Here is an 18,926-nt window from a genome sequence, read left to right on the forward strand (position 1 = left end):
TAACACTCAAGTAACAATTAGTCTACCACACTGTATCAAAAGATACATGGATGACTTAAACACAAGAGATTCTCAAAACCTAAGACTTCTAACCTTCCCCTAATTTTACAATTGTGAAAGAATTAGTTACATTATGTATGGGTTCTCTTTAAATAGTCTTTAGCAGTCCACGGGATTCGAAAGGCTTTACTTGATCCACATGCTGAGAGTAGAAATAAATCTGCAGAATATATTTTTAAATCTTAGAGAAAATCTTCAAGTTTCTTAAATTGTCTTAACCCCCAATTTTAGAACTTTTGATTCTGTTGGAGATTTGATTTACTTGTTCCAAATTTAGCTCCTCTTGACCTGCGTAAAATCTGTAATATATCCAAAGGAAATATCACAAAATCAAATCAAATCAGTCAAGATATAAACCAACATGTACTAATGTTCTGGTAGAGAATGTCACAACATTTTTCAGGACATCACATTTTTAATGTAAGCTCATACTCAGTTGTATCATAATATTAATATGTTATGACATTTTGCTTCATATGTTTCAAACACCATGTTTTATCAAAATTCTGCCAATCCTAAAATCGTAGATCTAACAAACTAGATCAAACCAAATTGTCTGGCTACCAATTTTTGCTGATAGGAACCTGCCTTTATCTCTGTTCTTACAAGAGCTAAGCTTCGTCCACAGAGGAGAAGGTTGGAAGCATGCCAACAAGATATCATAGATCTCCCTCTATTTATTGTGTTAAGGGTTTAGAAAACAGGTCCTAAACCAGGCATGTCCACATTGTCGATTGGAAAAGGGTGCCATGGTTGAGATAAACGTTTTACATATCTAAAACATATCCGAATATTTCTCAAAAATCTCCTTAGACGCAGCTTTGTCGTCATCAGGAGTAAATTGAGTTGGTCTCTGACCTTTGACGCCTATTTTTGTGGTAGACGAAACATTGACTTTTAGAGAAGGCTCGAAAGTAGCATTAACCAAAATTGCTGGAGCCAGAGTGGGGCCACCTACCTAGAGACTTTTAGTATTTTTTCTATGTTTGAGGTCACGAGATGCTAACCCCAAAGGTTCATAAAGGCCATACCAAATCAGTTTTCAAAGGAAAACATTCCTCTTCTTATGAAGTTGTTGTTAGAACAAGATTTGTTCTTATCAATTATCTTAGTTTTGATGATAACAATAATATGAATTTTGCTTAAGATGATATGGTACTCTAATCCAATGCAATTTCCCTTTCAGGAAATATATATATAAAGAGTACGCATAATTCAGCGCTCAGAAGTTGTGTCTCAAATGGTTCAGCATGCAACATCAGAACATGGTCTGGCAAGACATCAGAAGATGGTCGAAGCAGAATCAGAACATGGCATCAGAAGAACATGAGATCAGAAGCACTGAAGATCAGAAGATGGTATCACGCAACAGAAGCACTTCAAGATCAGAAGATCAGAAGATGCTATGCACCAAGCTGTTTTGACTCTGATGATATTCAAACGTCGTATTCACAAACATCAGATCAGAAGGAAGTACAGGTGGCAGACTACGCTGACTGACAAAAGGAACGTTAAAGCTACTAAAGGCAACGTCAGTAGACACAGCGTGAACAAGGCTCGAGGTAGTTGACAAAAGCGTATAACATTAAATGCAATGCTGTACGGAACACGCAAAGCATTAAATGCACTCAACGGTCATCTTCTCAACGCCTATAAATATGAAGTTCTGATGAGAAGCAAGGTTACCAATTCTTAACAACTCCGAACGAAAATAAACTTGCTGAAACGCTATTCAATCAAAGCTCAGAATCTTCATCAACTCACTACATTGCTGTTGTAATATCTTAGTGAGATTAAGCTTAAACGATAAGAGAAATATCACAGTTGTGATTATCGCTTTTAAGAAGCATTTGTAATACTCTTAGAATTACATTAAGTTGTAAGGAACTAGAGTGATCGTGTGATCAGTATACTCTAGGAAGTCTTAGCAGTTGGCTGAGCAGTTTGTAACTAGAGTGATCAGGTTGATCAGTAGACTCTAGAAAAGTCTTAGAAGTTGTCTAAGCAGTTGTTCCTGGAGTGATCAAGTTGTGATCAGAATACTCTAGAAGACTTAGTCGTGGACTAAGTGGAAAACCATTGTAATCCGTGCGATTAGTGGATTAAATCCTCAGGTTGAGGTAAATCATCTCTGCGGGGGTGGACTGGAGTAGCTTCGTTAACAGCGAACCAGGATAAAAATAATTGTGCAATTTATTTTTATCGTCCAAGATTTAAAGTCACACTTATTCAATCCCCCCCTTTCTAAGTGTTTTTCTATCCTTCAATTGGCATCAGAGCGCCGGTTCTAAGGTGCAAGCACTTAACCGTGTTTAGAAAAGATTCAGGAAGAGAAAAACGCTTCATTTAAAAGATGGCTGGTGAAACTCCGACAAATCCACCTGCATCTACATCTGGCTCTGCTGAGCAATACAACGGTAACAATGGTTATACAAGACCGCCGGTATTTGAGGGTGAAAACTTTGAATACTGGAAAGATAAACTGGAGAGTTACTTTCTTGGTCTAGATGGTGATCTATGGGATCTTCTGATGGATGGTTACAAACATCCAGTAAATGCCAGTGGCGTAAAACTGACAAGGCAAGAAATGAATGATGATCAAAAGAAGCATTTCAGGAATCATCATAAATGCAGAACTGTTTTGCTGAATGCTATTTCTCATGTTGAGTATGAGAAAATATCAAACAGGGAAACAGCCTATGATATATATGAGTCCTTGAAAATGACTCATGAAGGAAATGCTCAAGTCAAGGAGACAAAAGCTCTTGCCTTAATCCAGAAGTATGAAGCCTTCAAGATGGAGGATGATGAAGACATTGAAAAGATGTTTTCGAGATTTCAAACTCTGACAGCTGGATTGAGAGTTCTTGACAAAGGATACACCAAGGCTGATCATGTGAAGAAGATCATCAGAAGCTTACCCAGAAGATGGGGTCCTATGGTGACTGCATTCAAGATTGCAAAGAATCTGAATGAAGTTTCTCTGGAAGAGCTGATCAGTGCCTTGAGAAGCCATGAAATTGAGCTGGATGCAAATGAGCCTCAAAAGAAAGGTAAGTCTATTGCATTAAAATCTAATATCAAGAAATGCACTAACGCTTTTCAGGCCAAAGAAGAAGATCCTGAAGAATCAGAATCTGAAGAAGAAGATGAACTGTCCATGATTTCCAGAAGGGTAAATCAACTCTGGAAGAGCAAGCAAAGGAAGTTCAGAGGCTTCAGAAGTTCAAAGAGATTTGAACATGGAGAATCTTCTGATGAAAGAAGATCTGACAAGAAGAAGGTCATGTGCTATGAATGCAATGAGCCAGGACACTTCAGGAATGAATGTCCAAATCTTCAGAAGGAGAATCCCAAGAAGAAGTTTCATAAGAAGAAAGGTCTTATGGCAACCTGGGATGAGTCAGAAGATGATTCAGAAGATGAGCAGGCTAACTGTGCGCTGATGGCGACAGAAGATGACGGATCAGAATCTACATCAGAATCAGATTCTGAAGAGGTATTTTATGAACTTACTAGAGATGAGTTAGTTTCCGGATTAACTGAACTTCTGGAATCCAAGTCTCAGATTTGTATTAAATACAAAAAGCTGAAAAAGCTATTTGAATTTGAAACAAAGAGGCTTGAGTTGGAAAATTCTGAATTGAAAGATAAACTTTTAAAATTATCCAATGATGTTGGATCTCCTTCTAATTCAGAAAAATCCACTCCTAGCCTAAACCATATTCTGAAAGAATATGATTTAAGTTTCAGGAAGTTCTTATCTAGAAGTCTAGGCAGAAGTCAGCTAGCTTCTATGATATATGCTGTGTCTGGAAACAAAAGAGTTGGCATTGGTTATGAGGGTGAAACCCCATACAAACTTGAACCTGTTGATGAAATGAAACTCACATACAAGCCATTGTATGATCAGTTCAAGTATGGCCACTCTCATGATATTAGGCACACTTCACATGCACAAAGTTTTCACATAACACACACCAAGAAGCATGTGACACAACCTAGGAAATATCATGAAACTCATATTAAAAATTATCATGCTGTTCCTCCTATTGCTTATAATGTCAAACCCAAGTTCAATCAGAACTTGAGAAAATCTAACAAGAAAGGACCCAAGAAGATGTGGGTACCAAAGAAAAAGATTATTTCTTTTGCAGATTCTCTTGATAACAAAGAAGACAACATTCAACATGACATGACACCTGGACTCAAGTTGCTCTCAACACTTGAAGGGAAGAAAGATTGTCTTCCAAGTTCTGGTTCTTAAATCTGTTGAAGAAACTATGTTTGTAGGAATTCAGAAAAGAAGCTTATTAGTCTTGGAACCATCTATGATGTTTGCCTCTAAGGCTTTGATGTTTCTTTCTTGATTATTCTGAATGCTCTAAATGCTACAGAATATACAACATTGAAACATTGATTGTGGACAAATCAATAAACATCTGTTTTGATGATAAACTTGTTTCTGATGAAACAAAGAGCTTAAGAATTTCTGCAGATACAGTTTTGTCTTATCAGAAGCTGCAGAACAAAGAAGTAAACCTCCAGAAGCTGTGTACATCAGAAGTAATGGATCAGAAGATCATTCAGACTTATATCAGCACACTTCAGAAGGAGTATTTCCAGAAGAGAAATTAGATCAATTCAGAAGCAGTAATCAGAATTTGAAGGCGTAAAATCTCTCTGATATTTACAGCTGTCATCTATTATCTGATGATGAACACGTGTCTGTACGGTTTGTACAAAGCGTGCAGTTGAAAAGACGCCGACCTAGGTAACTGTATTAAATCATTTCATTTACGGTGTTCTCTCTCCTAATGTCATTTCTCATTAAATGCATAATGATTTCTTTTTAAATCTTTTAAATAACCCGCTTCATCTTCATTCCCACTTTCTCTCTCTTTCTCTCTCTTTTGTGCATTCACCTCGTTGCATCTCTCTTCAAACCCTAGTTCTTGATTTGATCTCAAAGCATTATCATAATGAATCCATCTTCTCGTTCATCAATCTCTAAAGATAGTATCACTTCCACACAGAACCGTTTAAGCAAAAATGATGCTCCGTTGAAAACATGCTTAATACCCACGAAAGAACTGGAAGTTCTATGTGAATCGGCTGTGGACGTCAACAACCTTAAAGCAAATGGCTTTCAGTGTGATGCAAGAATCTTTGAGCAAGGATGGTCTAAATATCTTGATAGATTGGTTGGTCCAATTTATCCTGAACTTGTAAAGGAGTTTTGGGTACATGCAACAGTTACCCCAACTGCCATCATTTCATTCGTGCTAGGGCATGAAGTGACTATCACTGAGAAACTCATCAGAAAGCTGTACAATCTAGATGATGAAGAAGGTTGGTCTGAGTTTCAACCCCATACAGTTGACTAGACTTTTGTTGAAAAACAAATCTCTACGGTTGTTGGAACTGATTCTCATTTTACGGGCAACTTAAAGCCTTTTTATAAAGTATGGGCTGAGATTATTCTGGGTTCTCTTCACCATAGAAAAAAGATGCGCTGCTCCTCCTACATCAGTCCGACTCACAAGTATACTCTTTTCTGCATTGGCAAAAAGATAGAGATCAACATCTCTCATATTCTATTTGAGAATCTGAAAACCTCTATCTTTGATTCAAGAGAAGATGAAAGGGCGAAGTACCCTCATATTCCAAGAACAAACATTCCTTTCGGAAGGATGATTTCAGACATTCTGATTGAAAGCAAAGTGGTGGACTCCATCAGAAATTGTAATGCCTCGCATTTTCTTGGAGTAACTCAAGGTCCCATCTTCAATGGTGTTGATCTGTTCGGACTGGAAGTCATTAAGAATGTACCTGTTATGTGCACAAGCTTTCCTGACATTCTGTCAAGAAGAATTGCTGTTGAAGGATTCATATCTTTGTATCATAAAGAACTTGATCAAGTTGTCAAGTTTTACTTGGAAGATTGTGTGAGGAAGCAATCAGACGTTGATCCTGCTTGGATCCGTGGCAGAGTACTTCCATCCAAAGATGATATTCTGAAGAAGGATAAAAAGGAACGTCAGGCAAGGCTAAAAAGAAAGGCACAAGAAGATGAGGCTGAGAGAGCCAAGAAGTTGAGGGTCACCTATGATCCTGACAAGGTGGACTCTAAAGAACGAAGAGATAAAAGGATCAGAGATTCCTTTCGCAGAACCAGATCTTCTTCTTCTTCTGTACAAATCTCCAGAAATGTCTTTACTCCACCTCCTTCTGTCCCTAAACCATCTTTCCAATCACCTCCATCTGAACCAAAAGTAAACTTCACTCTACCAAATCCTTCTCCATCATCCTCCTCCTCTCCCATTCTAAACCCCACACCTTTAAGTATTCTTCCCCCAACTCCTTCTGATAAATCTCTCTCACCAATTCCCTTTACAAACACTCCATCCTCGTCTCAATCCATCATTTCTGATATTCCATCCTCATCAATCATTCTCTCAGATATCCTTTCTTCCTCATCCACCGTACTTCCAACTTCTATATCTCATCCCTTACCTATCGAAAATTCCGAACCTTACTGTCTTCTCTATCCTGACTACAAATTCACCTTCAATCCGCCTGAACCTGAACCCTATACCTACCTGGAACTTTTCAGACTTGAGGTGATTAGCAGTCTAGACCTTCTGAAGGATGCATTCCTAAATGGTCTGGATGATGTTTCTACAAGAAATCTCTGGAGAAGATTTCGCAAGGATTTTCAAGTAGAAGCAATAGCAGTACAGAAAAGACTAGTGGCTGCTGCCCCTGGTTACCCTGGTTACCTTCTGGAGGGAGATAATGGTATATACTACCATCCTCTCAGAAATTGTGTTGCTGCTGAGGAGAAGCCCTTTGTGGATGAGATGGAACAGTTGAGACTGGCTGCTGAAATGGAAGCAAATCCATGCAGGGATATGGTTATCTTTGTTCCTGATTATCCTGTTCTGCTAGGAGATTTCAAGACTCTCTTTGACTATCTGAGGGAAAACCCGTCTGAGAAAGATCCAAACTTGGTCATCCCAGAAGTTGTTTACCCACCAGAAGTTGAAGGTCCTTCTGCTCCCAGGAATCTTGCTGCCATTCTTCAGGCACTAGAGAATGGAGACTCTGAAATTCCTGCTGCAGAGTATGGAAATGCTTCTATGCAAGAAGCAGATGCTGAAGATCATGTTGCTGAATCAGACCCTGTTGAGGATATCCCAGCAAATGATACTTCTATGGAAGCTGCAGATCAAGTTGTCATTCCTGTGGATCAAAGCTGTGAAGCTTCTTCTGATGAACCTTCTCGTCTTTCAAAAACGCTAGAAGAAATTCAGAGGAGACAGGATGAGCAAAGCTCACGCAATGACAAGTATGATGCTTTCATTGAGAGGCAAGAAGGACACAACAACGAGATGAAAGAGATGCTGGCCAAGATCTTGTCAAGACTAGGGCCATCTTAGATTGAGTCTATGCTGTTTCTTTCCTTTCTTTGCATCTGTTTTGGTTCTGTGCATCTGATATTTTGATTTTGTACTTCTGTACCCAATGGTTGAACCTTAATGAAATCATCTTCTCCCTCCATGTGTTCTGTTTTATTCATCTGAATCTTTTCTATTTTTTGATGATATGACAAAAAGGGGGAGAAATACTGTGATAAATGATTTGATTTAATCAGTTACATTCACTAACAAGAACTGCAAGTTCTATATGGTTTAAGTGTTTTGCAGGTACAGAGAAGTGAAGTGAATCTTCAGAAGCAAACACTAGAAGCAAAACCATAAGAAGCGTTATTCTGTAAAAGGAATAAGCTCTTGGAAACTGAAGCAAGCTGAGTGCTGTCAAGCTTCAGAGATCAGAAGCAAGAAAGAAGAATGAATCAGAAGCACTGATAATAGAATTTGAATATCATTGTCTATCCTGTTCTGACAAAATTCTATTTGCTCTGATACATATAATGTTATGGCTCTGATACATTATTTGCTCTGATACATTATTTCAGCCTATATGGCTCTGATACATATAATGTATTCAAACATACATTTTATGTTCTAACTCGTTCATGCTGACTTTTGTCGTTTAGTTTTTGTTCTGTAACATTTCAGGATGTAGAGATGCTCTGATGATGCTCTGGTACATTCAACAATGTTCTGATACAAATCTAGCATGAAGTGATGTTGGTAGACATTCAAAGTTCTGAAGCTATCCGAGGGAAGCAGAAATCAGAAGATGTGAATGTTCTAAAAGATCCAGAAAACTCAAGTTCTGAAGCTGTCCTGAATGGAAGCAGAAATCAGAAGCTGTGAATGTTCTGAAGATCAAAGAAATTCAAGTTCTGAAGCTGTCTTGAATGGAAGCAGAAGTCAGAAGCTGTGAATGTTCTGAAGATCAAAGAAATTCAAGTTCTGAAGCTGTCCACGATGGAAGCAGGAATCAGAAGCTGTGAGTGTTCTAAGGATCTAAAGAAATTCAAGTTCTGAAGCTGTCCAATGGAAGCAGAAGTCAGAAGCTATGAATTCTCTGAAGGCAGAAGCTTATATGATCGTCTCTACCGAAATAATCAGGGAAGTCTTTTATCAAAGTTCTTCGAGTATTTATTTCAGGGGGAGATTATTTATCTCAGGGGGAGATTGTTAATCTCAGGGGGAGACATATTCATATGCTTATGCTATAGCTGTGTAATTTGTCTTTTGCCGTCTACTCTTTCTGATCGCAAATTCATATCATTTATATATGTTTTTGTCATCATCAAAAAGGGGGAGATTGTTAGAACAAGATTTGTTCTTATCAATTATCTTAGTTTTGATGATAACAATAATATGAATTTTGCTTAAGATAATATGGTACTCTAATCCAATGCAATTTCCCTTTCAGGAAATATATATAAAGAGTACGCATAATTCAGCGCTCAGAAGTTGTGTCTCAAATGGTTCAGCATGCAACATCAGAACATGGTCTGGCAAGACATCAGAAGATGGTCGAAGCAGAATCAGAACATGGCATCAGAAGAACATGAGATCAGAAGCACTGAAGATCAGAAGATGGTATCACGCAACAGAAGCACTTCAAGATCAGAAGATCAGAAGATGCTATGCACCAAGCTGTTTTGACTCTGATGATATTCAAACGTCGTATTCACAAACATCAGATCAGAAGGAAGTACAGGTGGCAGACTACGCTGACTGACAAAAGGAACGTTAAAGCTACTAAAGGCAACGTCAGTAGACACAGCGTGAACAAGGCTCGAGGTAGTTGACAAAAGCGTATAACATTAAATGCAATGCTGTACGGAACACGCAAAGCATTAAATGCACTCAACGGTCATCTTCTCAACGCCTATAAATATGAAGTTCTGATGAGAAGCAAGGTTACCAATTCTTAACAACTCCGAACGAAAATAAACTTGCTGAAACGCTATTCAATCAAAGCTCAGAATCTTCATCAACTCACTACATTGCTGTTGTAATATCTTAGTGAGATTAAGCTTAAACGATAAGAGAAATATCACAGTTGTGATTATCGCTTTTAAGAAGCATTTGTAATACTCTTAGAATTACATTAAGTTGTAAGGAACTAGAGTGATCGTGTGATCAGTATACTCTAGGAAGTCTTAGCAGTTGGCTGAGCAGTTTGTAACTAGAGTGATCAGGTTGATCAGTAGACTCTAGAAAAGTCTTAGAAGTTGTCTAAGCAGTTGTTCCTGGAGTGATCAAGTTGTGATCAGAATACTCTAGAAGACTTAGTCGTGGACTAAGTGGAAAACCATTGTAATCCGTGCGATTAGTGGATTAAATCCTCAGGTTGAGGTAAATCATCTCTGCGGGGGTGGACTGGAGTAGCTTCGTTAACAGCGAACCAGGATAAAAATAATTGTGCAATTTATTTTTATCGTCCAAGATTTAAAGTCACACTTATTCAATCCCCCCCTTTCTAAGTGTTTTTCTATCCTTCAGTTGTGCGGCCAGACGGACAGAGTATTTAGCCATTTGGATGGAATGAGAGCAAAAAACATAGAGGGAAAGCCAATAAGTTAGGAAAGCTATGTGTTCGTGATCTCCCATAATCTCTGTCGAAGCATAATGCTCTTCAAATAATGTGCGATAAGCAGTTTTGTCAAAGTCAAATACATACATGGTCTTGGTAGGGGTTAAGGGCTTGAAAGTTTCTCCAGTTGGTCAAAGACCAACAATAGCAATAATATCAAAGAGTGTTGGAGTTATCATCCCATAAGGTAGGTGAAAGATGTTATTGGTGGTTTCCTAGAAGCACATGGCTGCAAGGAGCATATGTGAGTTAAACATAGGACCATCTCTTAAAAGTTGTATCAGGTCGAAGAAGCCTTGGTCTTTCCATGTGTATTTTTTTCTTCTCAACCCTGTTTAACCACTTAATGTACTTAAGGTCATTACATATAGTAGGAAATTACCTAAAAACATATTCTTCAAGAAGCTGAAATCGAAAGGTTGGTCATAGAAGACCAAAGGTTCACATAAGGGATGGGGAAGAAAGAATTTAGGTTGTAAGGTTTCTTTATGTGCTTAGGAATAGGACCCATAAAAGCATAATTAGTACCTGAAATAGAGTAGGGTATCAGCGTGTGAGAGTACTAAACTTTCCTTTTCTCATCCTCCATGGAAGGTTCCAATACATATGTGTGATCATCTAAGAAGAAGGCCTCCTCAATATGAAAAGCAAAAGGAGCGTGTGGAGCGTTGCTGGATGCACTTTTAGGAGCCATCGTCAGCTTCTCAAAGGTTTTGGAAGAAAATATAACAAGAAGAGTTTGCGGAAGGGGTATGAAAAACTCTAGTGTTTTTGCTTCAATGAAGGAAATGGCGAAGGAGAAGAAAGTGTTTAAATAGACGAAAGAGGAAGAGAGTGCTTCAGTGTTCCCACCAAAAGTTGGACAAATGACATGTCCAAATAGACATATGGTATACCGGCTTATAGGGAAAAGTGAATTTAAAAGAAATTATTCTAATTATATTTAATTTAGTTACTCATTAATCTCCTTGAAAATCTAAGATAATGATTATGAATTGCACACACACGTCTAGGACATGACAGTTAGGTGTAAAGTGGTCATGAAGACCATGACATGTACAAACTACCCTAACAGTGTCGAGCAATCACAAAAAACACCACGTTTTTCATTCTAAAACATATGATCGAAAAATACGTTTTGGGGGGCATCTGTTGGCTTGGAAATTCTAGCTGGATAAAGTCAACGAAAAACACTAGAAAGTCAATAAATAAGACTAGTTGATTACGTTGAAAGATGGTAAGTATTGAAAAATCTCGACAGAAGGAGGTCTAACCTATAAATACACGTCGACCCAAGAGTGTTCGGTGAAGCATGGTTAGCTTGGTTTGGAAGAATCTCAAGAACATATCCATAAGATTAGGATCACTCTATCCACTAAACATGTCTGAATTCTCGAAAAGGGGATTTCGACATAATGATCAGATTCAACAAGGTCACCAGTTCTTAAGGACTTAAAATAATTTTATAAGTCTTAGTTCAGGCAAGCAAGAAAGCACTTCACCAGACGCTACATGAACAGAGTCAGATAGGCTTGAAAGAGGTTGGGAAGTTCAAAGCACGTTGAAAGGCGTTTATTAGCATGATGTCTAGTTCGTCAACATTTATCTCTTCGAAAATGCAGGAAAACAAGTCTTAACATGGATGTTCAAGTAGTGGGAATCATGTCCAATCTTTTAGGGATTAGCCACTGTCGACGGTTATCTTTAGAGTAGTATAAATAACAGACTCCTACACTATATTCGAGGTCGCAAAATTTTTATAACTCTCTATAGAACTGGAGTACTAGAGTCAGAGAGAGAAACAGTTTGTGAGGAACATGTATGAGTCTACGTCCCTTGATTTTAGTTGTCTTTATGCTACCTTAAATGGAACATTCTTACTATAATGTCATTTACTGCAAGTTATCATTTAATTTCATTTATTAAACTTTTCATTCATTGCTTCAATCCAAACTCTTCTTCAATTAAAGTTTCTGACATTTTTGTCTTTGTGAAAACATGCACAATCAATTTGCAAACACACATTTTTCGTACATTTAATGTGCACAGATTGTTCCTGAGATTTTTTGAGTTAATTTCACAAGCTAATCAAACTCATGACTATTCGCCAAAACACCTGTGAACACCTCTAAATTGGAATAAAATGGCTTTCATAACTGACAGAGGCAAATTCTACTACAAGGTCATGCTCATTGGCCTAAAAATGCGGGAAATACCTACCAACAGATGAAGAACAAATTGTTTGCCAATCAAATATAAGGAATATTGGAAGTTTATGGACAACATATTTTTTCAAATATAAGGAGTATTTGAAGCATACAACACATCTAAAGTCCATATTCAATGAAGTAAGAAAATATGGAATATAGTTTAACCTTGAAAATTGCCCTTTCGGGGTGCGGTTAGAAAAATTCATGGGGTACTACCTTACAAATAGAAGGATAGAGGTGAACCTTATTCAATGGTAAGAAGTGGTCAACATGGAAGCTCTAAAAACCATTAAAGGATTTCAAAAACTAAATGGCAGCAGTTAAAATTTCCTAATTTATTTCTTAGTTGGCCTACCATGCTCTCCCATCTTACAAACTTTTGAGGAAAGAAGTAAAATTCAAACGGACCCCTAAATGCAATATAGAATTTTCTAAACTTAAAGAAGTGTTATCACAATTATCCCTAATGGTTTGACCGAGAGAAGGGGAACCCCTCCTTTTGTACCTTTTTCGTATCTCAAGAAGTATTAGGTTACATAAAGGTGGTGAAGATCACTCTGACACTCGTAATAAAATCTAATAAATTTAGATATTACTTTCTTGCTCACACCATACTATTAAGGAGCGATTACCCTATCAAATAAATACTCCATAAGTCGGACCTTGTACGAATGATGATGAAGTGGGTTATAGAATTGTTTGATTTTGATATCTCTTTGGAGACCAAAAAAGTGCTCAAATCTTAAGCATTTGAATATCCTCTACGTGAATCATTTTTGTGGACAGTTCTTCCAATACCCAAGGAAACGGTGTCAGTCTCCTTTTAGAGAGTGAATGCGACAACATATTAGAGGTAGCTATAAGAATTAAATTCCATACTTTAAAGAACCAAGAAGAGTACAAAGCATGCCTAGCTGGGTTGCGACTAAACTTTGAAATGAGAGTCAAAATAGTTACGATAAAATCATATTCACAACTCGTCTCCTCGCAAGTGCAAGGTGAATATCAAGCCAAAGATAGCATAGTGCAGAAATATTTGTCTTAGATAAAATTATCTATGACGAAGTTCAAAAAGTGGAAATACACCACAACCCCTGAGAAGAAACCAATCGAGTCGATCTGTTGTCAAAGTCAGCCAGTTCTAAAACAAGAAACTATAATAAAATTGTCATTCATGATACTTTGACCATCCCTAGTATAGAAGAGGAGTTGAACACAATAGAATAATGATAGGTAACTCAAAGCAGGATGACATTCATAGCAAGATACATCACCAACGAAGAACTCCTAGAGGATCAAAAGGAAGCGATAAAAGTAAGAATAAAATCTTTCTCATACTCATTAGTTAAGGGACACTTTTACGAAAGAGGGTTCAACAATTTCCTAATGAAATGCTTTATCAAAGAGAAAAGGAAGAAAGTACTTTAGAACTCACAAAGGACTAACATGACAATATTTGTGAGGATACATTTTGGCCAAGAAGACTCTAAGGGTTGGGTATTTCTGGTCAAGCATGAGGGAAGACACCAAGACACACTTTCAGAAATACCACAAATACCAATAGCACAATGACATCTACCTTGCATCTCCAACAGAAATAAGTAACTTCTCATCTTCATGGCCTTTCGCTTGGTGGGGAATGGACAATTTAGGCAATGTCCCTTTGGCGCTCGAACAACTCAAATTACTAATAGTGACAATTGACTAATTTACAATAAGGATCAATGGAGAACCACTAGCAAAAATCATTGCCCATCACATTTTGCGTTTCTTTAAAAGGAATATACTCACTCAGTTCGGGATCCCTCAGATAGTAGTTGTGAATCTTTGTGCTTGCAGGTATAATATATACATTAGTTAAATGACCTGAATTATTTTGATGATGACAACACTATGAGGTGAAGTTTTTATTTGAAGTTATGATCAAGTTGTTATGATTAGGAAATTAATATGTCAAAGCTAATCTCTTAAGGATAACACTTGATGTCAAGCAGCGTTCGATGAAATCCCTGATGATCTCCATTCAAGCAATCTCTGTAGTGATCGTGTCTATTAAGAAGTCATATTGATTCTCACCTATATGAAGAAGTCAAGTCTCAGATGAAGTGTTAAATCATTGATGAATCAAGTAAGAAATTTTGAAATTTCAAAGATTATGAAAGAGAGGAAGTATGAAATCTCGACTGGTACATGTCTTAGTGATCAGAGTCTTGTAAAATATATTATATTATTTCTTAAATTACTAAGGCAATCACACACTCACCAAAAGAGTATTTTTAACCTATCTATTTGATAAAAAAAACTTTAAAACCCTTAGAGGAACCATCAAAGTCTTGTAGGGTTCAACATGGGTATTCTTAAACATTTAAGAAGCCTATATACAATGCCTAATCGATTAATTCCCTTAACCAATTGATTAAAGCATGACATAAAGCTTCTTAATCGATTAAGACACTAGCTTTTATAGGGTTTTCTCTTTTTGAGAATTAAGATTGTCGTTTTTGTAAAACACATAATCGATTATGAGAATTAAAAAACCATGATAATTTTCCTTTTAATATTTTCTCATAAACATATTAAATTGTAAATTAAAATCAATTTATAGGATAAATCTAATCATACTCAAACATATTAAATCCAAAACTTAATTGTACTACAATACTCTTTTCGTCCAAAATAAGAAATTGTTAAGGCCAAAAAAGTTATCTATTATAAATCATTTTACAATTTAAACTTTTAATGTTTATTTTTTTCATCATACTCATTATTATTTATTATTCTCTTTTAATGTTTATATATTTTTATAAAGTTTATTATATTTTTTTAATGTGTATAATATTCTTTTAAAATTAATTAAAAAACTATAGAGGAAGATGTCTCTAGAATCACTTTTGTGTAGATTCAAACCTCAATTAATTGAACTCTTTCCAATAAGTGCATTCATTATCAAAAACCACTCAACTCTGTGTGATCTGATGAATGCAGCAGAGTTATTATTTGTGTAAAAACAGTAAGGCAATAAAGTAATTTCACCTCGTATCCTTCCCATTTTATCAAAACCAAACCTCTTTACTTCTAAATATAGCTTTAACCTCTGTTTTTTCTTTCTCTTTTCACAACCTTTTCCTCTGCCACGTTACACTCACACAAGGGCATTCTAGTAAAAACATCATCTGAAAACACATAACAAATCTGAAAGCTGGAAATTATCACTCTGTTCACTCCTCATTGGCTGCACCTCCACAGCAACAAAATCCAATGCTATTTTATACTATTATCTTCTCTCTTGAACCTTCCTACTCAGGTTTCTTCATTTCTTCATCACCATCACTCTCACCTCTACACGCAACATAGATATTTTTTCACTTCTGTTGGTTCTCAGAGACAGACAAACAGGTAGTTTTTTCTTCTGTTTTTTCTTTGGTTTTTCTGTTGTTGTTTTTAAGTTCTTAGTATTCATGTTTCATATTTCGTATGTTGTTTTTGTTTCTGTCTTGTCAAATGAAGGTTTACCGTTTATTTTGAGACTGTTTTTTTTTTTTGTCGTTTTTTTTTTTACTTTTCACACCTCCCCTTTCATCTCTTCTAGAATTTATGCAAAACCCAAGTGAAATAAATAAATTTCCTTTGTGGGTTTTCTTTTTTATGACAATTTATTAGATCTTAGAGGTTTTTTGTGTTGAATATTTGAATAAAAATCAAATTTTTATTACAGGGATTTTTTACAGAAGAAGAAAAAATGGAGTCAGATCTTCAGCAGCATCCAACTATGTTTCTAGATCATCAGAATCATCACCAGCAGCAACAAATGAATTCAGGGTTGACACGGTTTAAATCTGCACCAAGTTCATATTTTTCGAATATAATTGATAAAGAGTTCTATGAGCATCTTTTTAACCGACCTTCCAGTCCTGAAACCGAGCGAGTTTTCGCTCGGTTTATGAATAGTCTTAGTGGTAGTGGTAGTGGCGGTGGTGGTGGTGGTGATGCTGAAAGTGCTTCTGCTACAGCTTCTGTAGCTGTAGGTGTAGCTGTAGCTGCTGGAGATGATTCATTGACTCAGAATCTAGTGTCAACTGTTCAACAAGAGCTTCTTCCTATAGTTAAGGAAGAGATTGATCAACAATCTCAAACTATGATGGCATCAAGGAATAATGAAACTTTAGATCTTCAACAGCTTCAACGACAACAAAGTAATATGAATAATTATGGTTCCTCTGGCCCTCAGAAGTTTTACCAAAGTTCGGGAAGACCGCCTTTGCCGAATCAAATGAAGACTGGTAGAGGAAGTTGTTCTAATCTTATTAGACATGGTAGTTCACCTGCTGGATTGTTTTCAAACATTAACATTGAAACCGGTAATATCTTCGAGTTAATTAGAAATCCGAATCATTTTGATATTTATGCCAAATTTCATTTTCTTACTTTACGATTGTGTTGTCATAATACTGATGCTAGCTAGCTTGATTGACAGGTTTTGCTGTTATGAGAGGGATTGGAACGATCGGAGCTGCTAACAGCACTAGCAAAGAAGCGAATTTTTCTTCTTCAGCGGTGCGGTTAAAGAGTGCTCCAGACTACTCATCGGTGTTAGGAGGTGAAATCGGGAATAGTAGCAATCCACAAAATAATCTAGAGTCTGAAGGTTTTGCTGAAACCCGGGGTGACGATTTCATCCCGGGTTTCCCTTTAGGTTCTACATGGGAGGATACCGCAATGATATCCGATAATATTACCGGTCTGAAAAGATACAGAGACGATGACGATGTAAAACCGTTTTCTGCAGGTTTAAATGCGGCTGAAACTAAGGTAGTAGTAGAATTGTACTATTGGAATTTGGTTTTTAACATCACAGTTGTTCAATAGTTGTTATAGTGCTATTTTTCTGCAATTCGTTATTGCGATACTTTAGTACTAACGCGTAGCAGAATTTGAATAAACTGTCATTTTTTGCGATCTGCAATTGACAATATTGATATAATTTTGTTGCGTTTATCAGAATGAAACAGGAGGCCATACTCCTGCTGCTCCTTTGGCTCATCAGACGAGTTTGCCTAATACCACGGCGGAATTAGCAGCCATTGAAAAGTTTTTACAATTCTCCGATTCTGTTCCGTGCAAAATCCGCGCCAAGCGCGGCTGCGCCACTCACCCGAGAAGCATTGCAGAAAGGGTATAAATTTATTATTCTACTATAAATAATTCCAACTGCGCGACACATTTAGTCCGCGCACACGAAAACCGTTTCCTGGCCTTTATGTGAAATACTTTCAGGTTAGAAGAACTAAAATCAGCGAGCGAATGCGGAAACTACAAGATCTGGTGCCAAACATGGATAAGGTAATGTTTTTGACTTTATAGCACACTTACCAACCTATGTAACAAACCAAACATTGTTTCTTCTATTTGCAGCAAACAAACACTTCAGATATGTTGGACTTAGCTGTTGAGTACATTAAAGACCTACAAAAGCAAGTTGAGGTATGTTCAAACAATTGACCAATCTCAACTTTTTCAAACAATATATGCCATAAATATTCACACATCATTGCACATTCAGTTACTCATTTTTTTTTCTTTCTATAAATATGCAGACTCTTTCAGAAAATAGAGCTAAGTGCACGTGCTCACATCACCAATAAAGGAAATAAAATCAAGGATGATGATGATGATGATGATGATAAAGGAGTTAGAGTTTTTCTTTTGTACAGATTTTGTTGTAATAATTTGGTCTAGAAATTAAAGCAGCTTAATTTAATTTTCTAATAATTTTTTGTTTTTATTATGTTAGTATTACTACTACGTTGTTTGTTACTTTCTCTATGGTTCTTTTGGAGTGGTGGGGGAATGAGATCATAAAAGTTGACTTTTATTATAAGATCATATACTAATTTGATGTATGTATGTGATGTCATCACATTTACAAAGCATTGTGTACGAAATTTGGTGAGGCAAGTTTATTATGTTGGTTTTAATCTTCTAGGGCCCTCCATTTTAGGTGAATGGGGGATTTTGCATCTTTTATTGAGTGTTGGTTATGAAGGAACAATAAATTGATGGCATGTGTGGGCTAGATTTAACATTAAAAGTAAATACATGGAAACATGGGGACCAAAACCGACAATATTTTTGTTATACATTATATTAGTGTTATTATATATGTAATGTGATTTACATTTTTTATTTATTTTGCCTTCCTTTTTCCTTCATGATCTTAATCTTATTATAAGGGGCTAGTACACACTAATACTTATACTTATCATATTCACAATCATATATAAATTAGTGATAACTACTTTGTTAGTTGGTAGTTAAGTTAGTTTTAGTTGACTAACTAACTTGTAAAATTTTTTGGTAGTTAAGCTTGTTAGAGTTTGTTAAGAGTATATGATAGTATAGTTGTCCACACATTATACATACTTAAATTCCAAACTTCAAGGTATCCAAACTTCATATTCGATCTTGAGAGTATCCAATAATTATTACGATCTTTTAGTAGGTTGAACTCTCGAACCCCTTATACAAGGAACAATGAAGTTTCTGGCTAACTTCAAAACAAACAATGAATTTTGGATAGAAGTAGTAAGTCTTCCTTCTAAACAACATATTGAAGCGGTTAATCTTCTTTTCAAA

General features: G+C 36.4%; 1 protein-coding gene across 2 annotated transcripts; it reads left to right on the top strand.

The window, feature by feature from the left end:
• Nucleotides 1–15,363: 15,363 nt before the first annotated feature.
• LOC131635304 (transcription factor bHLH122-like) lies at nt 15,364–18,165 on the top strand. 2 transcript variants are annotated; one of them, XM_058905917.1, is made up of 7 exons: nt 15,364–15,689; nt 16,009–16,651; nt 16,768–17,105; nt 17,293–17,466; nt 17,568–17,633; nt 17,706–17,774; nt 17,888–18,165. In XM_058905917.1, the coding sequence occupies exons 2-7, from the start codon at nt 16,033–16,035 to the stop codon at nt 17,933–17,935; spliced, it is 1,314 nt and encodes a 437-aa protein (XP_058761900.1). In that variant the 5' UTR covers nt 15,364–15,689; nt 16,009–16,032; the 3' UTR covers nt 17,936–18,165. The 2 variants fall into 2 exon arrangements, with proteins under 2 accessions (XP_058761900.1, XP_058761901.1); XM_058905918.1 differs by having other exon boundaries at nt 15,370–15,689; nt 16,768–17,102.
• The last annotated feature ends 761 nt before the right edge of the window (nt 18,166–18,926 follow it).

The sequence above is a fragment of the Vicia villosa genome, unplaced genomic scaffold, assembly GCF_029867415.1.
Source record: "Vicia villosa cultivar HV-30 ecotype Madison, WI unplaced genomic scaffold, Vvil1.0 ctg.001463F_1_1, whole genome shotgun sequence".
Taxonomy (NCBI): domain Eukaryota; kingdom Viridiplantae; phylum Streptophyta; class Magnoliopsida; order Fabales; family Fabaceae; genus Vicia; species Vicia villosa.

Coding starts and splice junctions, on each gene's coding strand:
- LOC131635304 (XM_058905917.1), top strand. CDS start 16,033: ATGGAGTCAGATCTTCAGCAGCATCCAACTATGTTTCTAGATCATCAG. Junction 17,634..17,705: donor TGGTGCCAAACATGGATAAG/GTAATGTTTTTG, acceptor TTCTATTTGCAG/CAAACAAACACTTCAGATAT. Junction 17,775..17,887: donor ACCTACAAAAGCAAGTTGAG/GTATGTTCAAAC, acceptor ATAAATATGCAG/ACTCTTTCAGAAAATAGAGC.